We start from the raw sequence: 12873 nt of genomic DNA, 5'->3' as shown, positions 1-12873 counted from the left end.
CCAAATCATTAATGCCACATCAAAAATATCAGCCCAAAATTTTAATATCACTATTTTAAAATTGTGCTCTAATAATCTTTAATGTGAACTATTTCATCGCACTTTAAAAAATTAAGGATTATTTTAACATTTTCAATAAACTTTGGGACTAAAATGATCTCATATAAATAGTTGGGAAGTATCAGTACTTTACTCGAAATATATAAGAAATAAGTGGTGAGCAGGTAAATCGCCTTTAAAATTAATGTCAAATCGTTCGAAATGAAACTAGCAAATCCAATGAAATAAGTAAGAAAAAAAAAAACTTTATATGAAATTATCTGCAATGAATAAGTCCAAAAGAAGGGTTCTAATATAAAACTAAATTAAAAATAAGTAATTATTTGTAATAAAAAACTTACTTTTAGTTGTTGAAATTGTTTTCTTCCCGCGTTCTCAAAAAGATACAACTAAAAATTGTGCTTTTCCATTATACCTAGCTAATTGTAATGATTGTTAGAAAACTGTGGTACAATTTTTTTAAAAATAATTTGTAATAATCATCATAATTTTTTGAACAATAATTTTTTTTTCAGCCACTTTGAAACTGTTTCTTCAAACAACGACTGCCTCAATCAGCAAAAATTTTTCTGTCCGGATTCCTGACGTAGCTCTACGTGCGGCACAGGGTATTCCTGAGTTATTTCAGGTTATTTCTGGATTATTTTCAGTAATCCCGAAATAACCCAAAAATAAAGACCACAAGTTAGTTATTTCTGGGTTATTTCGGGATTACTGAAAATAACCCAGAAATAACATGAAAATAACTCAGGAATAATTTGCACCGCACATAGAGGTATGTCAGATGTCCAGACAGAAAATACGCGCCTCAATCAGACCCTTGAATGCCTGCCTAATGCATATCTGAAAATAATTCAAAAAAAAAAATTCTTTCACCTAAAACGTTTCACCCAAATAGTAACCCAGTTTTATTTCTCCCTCCAAATTCCACGTGGCACTCATCATAAAGGGCTAGATTTCTCTCGTTTGAATCTCATTATTTTGACGATGCCCGGATTCGACCGTTAAAAACTCAAGAACGCTCCCCATCCCTCACTCTTCAATACTCGATCCTTCCAAATTCAATAACCCTAGAATTTTTTTTTTTTTCCTGAATCAAATCTCTGATTCTCCAATCCATCTAGTGCACCGATGTCGACTCCGGTGAGAACGCCTCGCCATTCTCGCTCGAGATCATCAGATTCCTGTAAGTTTTCCGAGAACCTGCAACCCAATATCCCCATCTCCACTCCATCGAAGAAATCTACGCCATCTAAGAAGTCCGCAAGCAGATCGGCGTCAAAAGCTAGAAATCCTTCGCTTTTCTCTCCCCCTCCACCTCCACGGCCGCGTGAGAGGAAGTTCGTCATCGCCAAGAAGAGTAACTCTACAAAACAGGCGAACGATCTCGAGGCCAAGAAGCGACAGGAAGCCGCATATGAGAAGCTCCGTTCTTCACAAGAAGAGTTCTTTAAGAAGGACATGGTGCCCTTGCTCAAGGCTGAAGCGTCGAAGAATGAACGGGAGAAAGAGGAGCTGAAGGAAAAAGAGAGTTTGGAGAGGAAGACGAAGAGTATGTTAATGGAGGAAGCGATGAACAGTATTCCAGAGCCAGGGTCTGGGAGGGTGAAGCATCTCGTGAAGGCTTTTGAGAGTCTTCTTTCTATTTCGGAGAAGGGGGAAAGTGGGAAGGAGAGGAAGAATATATTGATGGACTGGTTGATGCCTAACTTGGCACCAAAGGCTGAAGAGAGTAATGGATGCGACTGTCTTTCTTCACCTGGTTTTTCTGCTGCTGAGATGTTCCCTGTTAGAGGACATGAAAGGGAGCAGAGGCTTTGCTCTTCTTTGGATGGGCTTGATGGAAGGTATTGTGATTGCTCTCATTACTTTGTTAATCTGAAAAAAAAAGAAGTTTTTTGTTTGGTTTTAATTATTGTTTCTCTTTATCAATTCGAATTTCCTTAATATAGGTTGAGTTTGTCTAGCAGAGCATCTGGGGCAGGAAGGAGGACTAGGCGCCATGTGAGAAAAACTTCTCTTAGTTTGATTATTTTATGTTCTTGTTTGATCAAAGTTTTTTTATTTTTGTTTCCAGTGAAAAAAAAACATTTTTTTGTTTTTTGGAGTTGTATGAAATTTAGGTGGATTGGCTTTTCTTTAACCTTTTTTTTTATTATTTTTATTTGCTCTTTTAGAGCCTTGATTCCTCAAGGAAGAGCTGGAACAAGAAGCTTCAGGTGACAAACCAACGGCCTTTCAAGTTGAGAACTGAGGTATTCCATGAATTTATGATTAGTATTTGGAAGATTTACATGCACGCCTCTCAATTCTTATGAATTTGCACATCTAAAACCTATTCTTCAATTTTTACATATATATACCACCAAACTACCAACGCATGAAAATATGTATCCCTTTTTAAAAGTTAAAAAGTGGTATGATGGAATTTTTTCATGTGATATGAAAAGTTTGTGTGGTATAAATGCAAAAAGTAAAATTTAAATGTTAGATATGTAACATAAAAATTGGTGGGTATGTATTATATTTCTTGCTACACTGAGGTGGAGCAACTTAAATTGTAAATGTTGTAGAAGCTATATCAACTTAATGTGGATGAATGAACTGATATCAAATTCATGTAGCCCCTTAGATCAAGTTTCTTTTTATTATTTTTAAAGAAGTTCAAATTCCTTCATGAATAGCATCTTGTGCTGGTTTTCAAGGCATTGTATTAGTAGAGCAAGTTGTTCTGCTGTTCTGAATTTCTATATGAGCAGTATCCAGGTTATTTTCTAGATTGGATTTCTTCTTTAGAAAGTCATTAGATTTAATTTGCAATTCTACCAAGGCTTCCTTGTTAAAATGGAGGTAGAATAGTTTTAGCTAGCATTGAAACACTCAATTATGTAGTGAATTTTATTTGATCTTGGAATATGGTATTATCGAACTCTTTTCATCGCTTAGATCTTGGAATATGGTATTATCGAACTCTTTTCATCATCGCTTGTAAGATTTTGGGAGTCCTGATAATGTTTGTGGTTCACAATTAAATTTACTGAATTTTAATTATGGCAGTTTTTAGTGCTCTTCTTCTATAAACCATGGCATGGAAGCTATCCCCTTCACCTATATCTGTCTATAAAAACATTTCTATTTGCTCTCCTGTTTTTTTTTTTTTTTTTTTTTTTTTTTTGCATTGTTCATTAAATGATTGTTTGGAGTTTTTTTTGCTAACAAAAATGTCTTTTTTAAATAAACATTACATTTGTTTCAGCAAAGAGGGAGGCTTAAAGAGCAGATATTTGTGAAGAAGGTGACTGAAATGCTGCTAGAGGAGGAGAAAAGAAGAATACCAATTGCACAAGGAATGCCATGGACCACCGATGAGCCTGAGGTGACTCATTTCTCTTACTTTATGTAATAGAGTTTCATCTCAAGAAACAAATTATATAACCTGAAACTTGTATTCTGTTGGGATGCTTGTAATTTGTTATAGCTTATTGATAGCGATGAGAAGGGCAGATTACTTTTTAGAATAAATTTTTTGAAGTAGTACCAATGTAATTTTTGACCTAATATGATTGGAATAAGCATAATTACTGTTGATTTCTAAATCTTTTTGAATATAAGTGTGCTGATCACAATAGCCAAGTTATTGGTCATAACTCCATAATTGAGTCAATCAGTCGAATTGTCTAGTCATCTAAGTGAATTATCTAATTTTATATATTGTACTCTCTGTGGACCTAGTCTATGAACTTTCGGCCATAAAAATGGCAACATTGTTTGTTTTTTAAATTGAGGAAGGCACTAAAAAATTAAAATTGTGAAGCCAAACATATTAAAATTAAATTTTCACAAGATATGATTGAATATCTTCTTTAAAAGCAAATATTCGACTGATCAAATTTTTTGGGTTATGAAAATTCTTTAGAGAAATTGTTTTAATGTAAAAATCTTGAATAGTTCATTTATTAGCTTTAGAGAACATGCTAAATCATTTACTAACTTTCAAAAATTTTCATTTATTAAATTTAGAGATTAGAGGGGATGATAGGGTGGAGCTATTGAGTACAAATAGGATGTAGATTTTCTTTTTGAAGAATAATAAACATATATGACTAATTTTTTGTTCTATTAGAAGAAGCATACTAGAAATAAGCATTTATTTGGACACTCTTATTAAAGAGAATGAAAGAAAGTAATAGTAACAACAATAATATTTTCTTCTTAAAGTTGAGCTCTTGTTTTCATAACAAACAATTGCATTTTCCATACAACTTTTACGCAGACATAGTGTAGTCTTTATTTTTATCTCCAACTTTGTTAAAAATAAACTCTTGATATATAATATATATTTTTTAAGTTTAGTGAATATTTAATCCATGTGTGGCCATAGGTGCGAGTGAATCTCACTAAATGAAAAATTTCTCTTGTATTTATGATTTCTTTCATGTTTTTTACTGCTTATTGTTCAAATCTCTGGCCATTTCTTTCTAGAATTCTTTCTTATCTTCTGACATCTACTAACTAGTTTATTTTTGGATTTAGTTCTTAATCAAACCACCTGTAAAGGAGTCTACTGAACCACTTGATATTGTGCTTCATAGTGATGTTCGAGCGGTTGAGCGGGCAGGATTCGATCAATTTGTATGTCTTTCTTGATCTTTTATACGCGTTGTCATCCGAATGAGTACACTTCTAACTTTCTTATAACCATTGGCAGGTTGCAGAGAGGCTAGAATTGGCTAAGCAGTTTAAATTGGAAAAGGAAAGAAGACAAAAGGTATATAATTTAAAAAAAATTTACATACATACCATACAATTCTAATGCATTTACATATCTAACGACTAAACTTTGATTATTTACACTTACACCATTTTATTTATAATTAAAAGGTGTATTTTGCTTTTTAAAAGTTCATAATAGTGGTATTTTTTGTGTGATATGAGTCATTAGATGTAATAAATATAAAAATCAAAATTTAGGTGTTAGATATTTTAATAGACAGGGATTATGTGGTATGAATGTAATTGCCCCATAATTTAATTTGGGGCAAAAATAAAACTGAAATTTGAATCAACAATACAAATATGCTATATGCTAACTATATAAGGTATTGTTTGAATTTTTTTAACAAACGGAAGAAGAAGAGGAAATAAGGTGTTTGAGAATTCCAATATATTTACATATCGAACAGTTAAAGTTTGATTTTTACACTTATACCAATATCTATTCTTAAAAAGTTGTATTTCACTTTTAAAAGTTCATAATAGTGGTTTCTTATATGATATGAATTGTTTGGCTGTTCTAAATGTAAAATTCAAAATTTAGGTGTTAGATGTAAATAGATGTAATTACACATTAATTTAATTTGTTGAAAAAATGAAAGTGGAATTTGAATCATGAATGTAAACGTGCTTATAAACTAACTATATAAGGTTTTATCTGAATTTTTTCTTACAGATGGAAGAAGAGGAGGAAATAAGGAGGTTGAGGAAAGAACTTGTACCCAGAGCTCAGCCCATGCCTTATTTTGACAGGCCGTTCATCCCCAAAAGGTAAGCTTATGAAGAATTAGGGTTTAGGGTTTAGAGGCCACATGAAAATTATGCATTTTACACATTGAACCCTAGAGATAATTTAAATAGCTCCATTCCAAAGCAATTACTGCCAGAATCAGATGACAATTATGCATTTTAAACCTCCACTTGCACTAAATATGTTTGTAGCTGGCCCCACTTAGTGGGATAAAGGCTTGTTGTTGTTCTTGTTTTATATGCTACTTTACCGATGCATTGAAAGGTGTATTTCACTTTCTAAATGTTAAAATATTCTTACTTTTGATTTGATATGAGAAAGATTTGGATGATATAAATGTAAAAAGCTATTTTTAGGTGTTATATATATGTAAATACGAGGAATTGTGTGGTATGTTTTGTAAAATGCCTCTCTTTTTTTTTTCTTAAGTTGAACCACTATATAAAGCAATTTTTATTACTCTAGCTAGAAGCTATACATATAAATGAAGCCTGGGTTCATATCTACTCCATCATAGCTCAGAATTCAACTTAATGTATCAAATAGTGACTTTATCTATATCATAACTCGAATTCAACTCGATGTATCGAGTAGTGACTCTATTATAACTCGTATTCAACTTGAAGTGTTAAGTCGCAACTCGACCTTGAGCTTATGCTCGATATCTTTTTCAAATTTAAGTATCTCAACTTTATTAAACATGAATGGGGTACGACTTAAATTGATCAATGCATAATTATCTTTGCTAAAAGTAAACTGGGGATTTCATGTTCCTTTTTATTTTTGCCATAATATCCTTTGTAGGTTGGCTCAATGAGTCATCGAGTCAAGTCGTAGCTCGTTAAGCATAACTCATGAGCATTAAACAAGTTGAGCTCGAGCCAGCTCGACGTATTCAATTATGACTCATGAAGTTATGGCTCAAAAGTTTATACCTTGATCTTTTCGATGTAACAATGGGTTCACATTCCAGGTCTGCAAAGCCGAGGACGGTCCCAAAGGAGCCAAAGTTTCATGTCAAACCCGCCGAAGAATCATGGTAAGCATCAAGAATGTTAAATTGGCAATTGCCTTAAATCTTGTCATAGAGGAAAATTTGCATACATAGCACACAATTCTTATATATATTGCATACATAGCTCATATATTTAGTGCTAAAAAGTTTAATTTAATGTCAATATACTATTTTTTTTTTATTAGTTACAAAGCAACAAATCAGTGTTTGTTTGGTAGGAAGATTTGCGAGCATTCAATGATCAAAGAAAATGAGGCCATGTGAGCTGCTTTTCATGGAGCTGCTGATCATGCTAATTCTTAAATGTTTCCACCATTTTTTACATAATTGACCTGCATGAAAATAATTTCTTGCATTGTAATTTTTGAATTTAGAATGGTTGGGTGATATGAGAGAATATGTGAGGAGTATTTTGCTATTTTCTTTGTAAATATATTTTTCAGACTGCAAACATAAAAGCCTGATTTTCAGTTTTAGAATTGGGAATTATGTATTTACATATGTGCCATGCAATTTTTATGTATTTACATAACTAAACACTCAAATTGCACAATAATTCTTTTATAGAAAAAATTAAACTTGTATGGATGCATTAAGGGTCTGTTTGGGGCAGCTGTTGATAAGCTGATTAAAAATAATCTGTTGATAAGCTAAGTGCGGGTGGCTATTACAAATTTTTTATTTTTTTTGGAAAAGTCAGACCATTGTCAATTAGCTCCCACCGATGTGAAAACTCAATTTTCTGCGTTTTGAAAACGCATAAGCTGTCAAAACATAGTTTACCCAAACAAGTCAGGCGTGTTTTCGAAACGCTACCGCACTAAATAAGTTGCCCCAAACGGGCCCTAAGTTTCAATGTCTTGTAATGAGGGATTTATGTGTGTGTGTGTGTATAAAAATAATATATATATATATATATATACATGCATCGAAGCTACCATCGCTTTAACTTTTAAGAAGTAATGCATGCACCTTTCCATGCGAGTAAGATGGCATTTATGTAAAGTTTGGTATTAGATATGTAATACATCGAAATTGAGGGATATCTAAGTAAATCTTCCTAAGTTTTTGACAAATAAAGGAGCTGGTCAACAAGATGGTGCGTCAATATTATATCATATTATAATATTTAATTTAAAGATTGTAATTTAAAAGAGGGTGCTGTAATTTCCGGCATTCATTATCAGATGCTGCAGGAATTTTACATTGCACCTTCCCACTCATTTTCCTCTTTGTGTATGTTACAATGCACCCACAACATTTAATTCAAAGATTGTAATCAAAGGCCTGCAAATTTTTTCGCACATTCAACCTCGCGAAGCATATGAATGCTTAATCTCTAGGACACGTGCAAGGCATGCTTCTTGCAATATGTTTCAGGATAAACAATTTATTCTGAAACGTGGCCAGCGAGTCGACCCGCGACCTGCGTTTAGTGTAAAAATAGAGCCGCATTTTCGGATAAGCAGACAAAACACACGATCTAAACGGTATCGCGTTGTTTTCAAAAACGCCCCCGTGCTTATAAGCTGCCCCAAATGGAAGAAATTATTCCGTACGGACACCGCATGCAGAGATGCATGCGGTCCCCTATCTCCACCGTCCGCAATCAAAATTAAAAAAAAAAAACAAAAGATGAAAGTGGGGCCCACCGAAATACATCTTTGCGGTGATCGACGGTTGATATTTACATTTACAACACCTTAGCATCCTATACATGGAGAAATTATTCCGTACGAACACTGTATGCATTAATGAATGCAGTGTCTAATCTTCACCGTCAATCACCGCAATCAAAATTTTTTTAAGAAAAAAATTTAAAGTGGGGCCCACCGAACGGTGGAGATCGGACGCCACATGCAGAGATGCATGCGGTGTCCATAAGGAGTAATTTTTCCGCATTAAACTATGTATTTTTTTATGGTGATGTTAAAAGCTTTGAGTGGTATGGATGTAAATCCCTCTTAAACAATTATGCAAAAACTAATTGCTGTGCCAATTCAAATTATTATTCTAACAGAAATGAAATAAATATTCAAATTTACATTAGCATGCCACTGAAACATGTAACAAAGACTAGTTTGTATCAGCAGAGGCTCGGATCAGGCAGAGCTCAGGAGTTTTCTGAACCATTGTACAGACTTCTTCGGATATCTCTTGAGGCTATCTTTATAATCAACATAATACAATCCAAATCTAGATGTGTAGCCTGCTGCCCACTCCCAATTATCCAAAAGAGACCACACGAAATATCCGCGAACATCGCAGCCGTCGTCCCTGCAACATAAAAGTTTTAATTTTACAAATACGGACATAAGGTCTTTGTTTGTAATTATACAAGGTTTAATATGTCAAGTTGAGAGAAATGCCTGATAGCAGCAGACAAGTTTCCGAGATACTCAGAATGATATCTGATTCTCTTATCATCCTTCAGAGCATCATCGATAGAGATAAGTGGGTTGTTTGAATCATCCATCCCTTGAAATGTTTTTGTAAGATTTCAGAGATGATGAAATCAATAATTTTATAAAAGGGGCACATTTACATATTTACCACACAGATCTTATATATTTACATATCAAACACCTGGACTTTCAATTTGTTACATACATAATACCAAGGTGGTATAAATGTAAATCACAGAGTTTAGATGTTAAATATGTGAATGCATAAGAATTGTGTGGTATTTATGTAAAATTACCTTTATAAAAACGTATATAGAAGGCATGAACTTACCATTCTCAGTGATAATAACTGGGGGATTTCCATAATTGCGTTTGATGTAGTTCATTAGACTTCTCAGACCATTAGGAACAATATAAAGCCATATGGAAGAGGCCTGTGAGAAATATTTTATGCAGGCTCAGTCACAGATCCTTACACATATCCCACTCAAGTCCTATGTATTTACATATCTAACACTTAAAAATTTAATTTTTACAAACATACAAACTTACATATACATGAATGGTGTATTTCACTTTTTAAAAGTTAAAATGTTAGTATTTTGTTATGTGATATGAAAGATTTGGATAATGTAAAATGTAAAAAGTAAAATTTAGATGTTAGATGTTTAAATACTTAGGAATTGGGTTGAATGTATGTAAATGCCCCTTAATTTTTCATTATAAACGGGGCCGTTGATTGGCTGAATTTGTAAGAAAATTATTGGTGAGTTTTGTGCAATCATGTTATTTTAAGTTTTGTTTGCTCTTCGTGATTTGAAGTAGGACCAGTCTAATTCCCAACATATAATACAGATTTGATCATGCATGTACAAGTCATCATTTTTTAATTAATTTTGCGGGGTGTTGCATGAGATTTTAGACCTATTTTAAGCTGCATGTACAAGTCATCATTTTTTAATTAATTTTGCTGGGTGTTGCATGAGATTTTAGACCTATTTTAAGCAACTATACTCATTAAATCAAATGTACATTACCTTATCTCCAATGGCATGTAAACCCCTGAAAGCTGCAAATGATCAAAGTTTATCAGAATTAGTAATATTTCTCTGAAATAATAAGAACAAAAAACTGAGAAATAGATAAATTCAATCGCAGCTATTGAGAACAACTTAAAAAGCACTTGTTTTGTTAAAATAATAATGAAATGTGTTTTACATAGAAAATATTTTGGAGCATCGAAGGTTTGGAACGCAAACTTACGCAAATTAATGGTGCCAGAATCCGCCAGTGCATCGTTGAATAAAACTCCGATGAAGTTTGTTGAATTTTCCATGGCGTAATATGTCGTGTAGTGATTTATGCCAACAAAATCCAAGGAACCCTTAACTAGCGCGACATCGTCAGGTGAAAAGGTTGGTAATCTAGTTCCAACTCGTTCTCTCATTGAGCTTGGATAATTCCCAAAGAAAAATGGATCTAAGAACCTGGCTTAAAGGTAAAGTAAATCACATAAGATTTGTAACTCAGCATATCATATTTAATGATTTAGATAACATACAGAAACATACATAATTTTTTATATTACAGAATTATATCATGTTAGGCTTTTACAAAAGCAAGTAGAGCATTCAAGCAGCATGTTTCAGTATAAGAAATCAAGTTATTATTCATTAATAGTCTATGATAAACTTGAAATATGATAAAGAACCTTCAGAACCAATTCGGAAAAATGTCAGATGTATTTCTATTTGAGCAAACAATTTAATAGGGAATTCGACGATGAATCAATTTTCTCGTTATTCTATGTTCCGATATGTCATATAAAAATATCATGATTAAGAAATGCACAAAGAAACAAATATAGTTTTACCATCCAAGATGAAAATCTAGCGCTCTTTGAGTAGCAGCAATGTCTTTAGGAGAATTTGAAACAGGCTCGTACCACATAATATCAAATGCTATCCCAATTGAGCCCTTCTGCACCGCCTACAAACATGAGCGAAAAATGAAACAAACATATTAATGAGTTCCTCTCTTTCTCTCTCTTTGCCTACTTGAAGAGTAAATGCATGTTATACATCCTATGTAGGATATAACATAAACATTTTCCTAATAGAACTATTTCAAATGGTCCAAACATAGAGGCACATGTTCAAATAGAGAGAAATAGTCGTTCTATTGTTATTCTTCTTTATAAACATAAGCATAAATAAAAATGTCAAAATGGACCCTTGATTCATTGCAAGAGATCATTTTACTCGTATAATCTATAAAAAATACTAAATTAATCTCCAAACTCTTTTAATATAAGCTGAAAATTTTTCAAATTCTTTTAAGGTGATGATTATTGCAAACTCCATTAAAAAAAATTGGAGACTAATTTGACATTTTTATGTATTGTGGGACTAAAATTACCCCCTATAAACTATCAAGGGATTTCTATCCATAAACATATGCATGAATAGAATCTAATTTATAATGGGAAATTTACATACCTAGCACACAATTCTTATATATTTACATATCTCACACCTAAACTTTTATATTTATATACGTAGCATTTTGATGTTCTAAATCTATGCATGAAAAGGTATATTTCACTTTAAAAAGTGATAATAGCGTTATTTTTTATGTGATACTAAACATTTAAGTGTTATGTGCAAGTAAATATGAAAATTTAGGAGTGAGATATGTAAATACATAAAAATTGTGTGCTATGTATGTAAATGCCCCATTTATATTTATGCATGCTCTAAACCTATACATGCCTGCACATATGTAAGCATATCATTATGTTCGCGCGTTACATAACTTTCAACCAACCATGAGGATAAAACATGTCACTTCAAGAAGGAAAAAAAGTAATATTAGGCTTATCTTACCTTATATTTTCTCTTATATATGTTGACAACGGTAGAATGAGATAGGAGGATATTATGGGCAACAATATAAGGTTCGGTCCTCGAGTTCCCCCCTCGACAGAGAAGGCGAAGGAGAATGGAACAGTGACCTGGGGCTTGCAGCCCAACATCATAGCCTTGGATTGCCAAAGTGTGAGGTTCGTTGAAGGTTATCCAGTGGTCAACCCTATCTCCAAATGCATTGAAGCATGTCTCGGCATAATGTGCAAAATCATTTCTACAAAATATCACAAAAGTTTTGGTTTTTGAGTAAAATTGGTTGAGTGTAGGAAAGAAGGAAAAAATAGTGAAAACTCATTGTAAAGATTAAGTCTACTCAAATGTAATGAAAAAATTCAATCATCTTTTTGGTATCTATTAAGAGAAAAGGTTGGGAAATTTGCAAACTTAGCACACAATTCTTATGTATTTGCATATCTCACAGCTAAACCTTTATATTTACATTCGTGATAGAAGTTTAGTGTTTTAAACCTATGCATGAAAAGATGTATTTCATTTTTAAAAAGTGATTATAGAGTCAATTTTTATGTGATATTAAAGGTTTCAGTATTGTGTGCAAATATGAAAGTTTAGCCATGAGATACATAAATATATAAGAGAATTGTGTTGTGCTATGTATGCAAATTCCCCAAAAAAGATTTAGTACTTGGTATTTAGACTTGGTTAGCAAGCAAAATAATTCACTGAAAAAGTATAACACTGTTTATGAGAATTATTTATTTACTGGAAAGTGCATTAACGATATAATTACATTATTTGGTGACTAAGCCAGCCACTGTATCTGTCTTCTAAGGCTTGAGGAAGGTCCCAATGGAAAAGTGTAACATATGGTTTGATGCCTGTAAATGTAATACATTTTGTAAGTAGCTAAACATGAAAGCTTAGTTCTCAAAATTATAACATTTTGTTTGTGACGTTAAATAATCATTTGTGATTTTTTTTTTT

The 12873-nt window shown here is 32.7% G+C and overlaps 2 protein-coding genes across 5 annotated transcripts in view; one reads left to right on the top strand and one right to left on the bottom strand.

The window, feature by feature from the left end:
* The first annotated feature begins 1056 nt into the window (after positions 1–1056).
* Positions 1057–7042, top strand: LOC110019566 (protein TPX2-like). 4 transcript variants are annotated; one of them, XM_020717288.1, is made up of 9 exons: positions 1057–1907; positions 2031–2064; positions 2238–2315; positions 3317–3436; positions 4594–4692; positions 4769–4828; positions 5510–5604; positions 6558–6623; positions 6785–7042. In XM_020717288.1, exons 1-9 carry the CDS (start codon positions 1192–1194, stop codon positions 6861–6863), a joined length of 1347 nt encoding a protein of 448 aa, XP_020572947.1. In that variant the 5' UTR covers positions 1057–1191; the 3' UTR covers positions 6864–7042. The 4 variants fall into 4 exon arrangements, with proteins under 4 accessions (XP_020572947.1, XP_020572949.1, XP_020572948.1 ...); XM_020717290.1 differs by having other exon boundaries at positions 2013–2064; positions 6822–7042; XM_020717289.1 differs by having other exon boundaries at positions 2013–2064; positions 6818–7042.
* Positions 7043–8544: 1502 nt separating this feature from the next.
* LOC110019525 (beta-glucosidase 6) overlaps positions 8545–12873 on the bottom strand; it is a gene marked incomplete in the record, with an annotated part of 63691 nt that continues 59362 nt past the window's right edge. The window contains 8 exon segments of the mRNA XM_020717216.1: positions 8545–8876; positions 8969–9077; positions 9336–9438; positions 10042–10073; positions 10268–10491; positions 10878–10993; positions 11890–12145; positions 12680–12767. Of these exon segments, the coding sequence (XP_020572875.1) occupies positions 8702–8876; positions 8969–9077; positions 9336–9438; positions 10042–10073; positions 10268–10491; positions 10878–10993; positions 11890–12145; positions 12680–12767 (1103 nt within the window).

This window comes from Phalaenopsis equestris, unplaced genomic scaffold (genome assembly GCF_001263595.1).
Source record: "Phalaenopsis equestris unplaced genomic scaffold, ASM126359v1 Scaffold000061, whole genome shotgun sequence".
NCBI lineage: Eukaryota > Viridiplantae > Streptophyta > Magnoliopsida > Asparagales > Orchidaceae > Phalaenopsis > Phalaenopsis equestris.
Note: the sequence above shows the minus strand (reverse complement) of the source record. Positions and strands in the feature narration are given on the sequence as shown.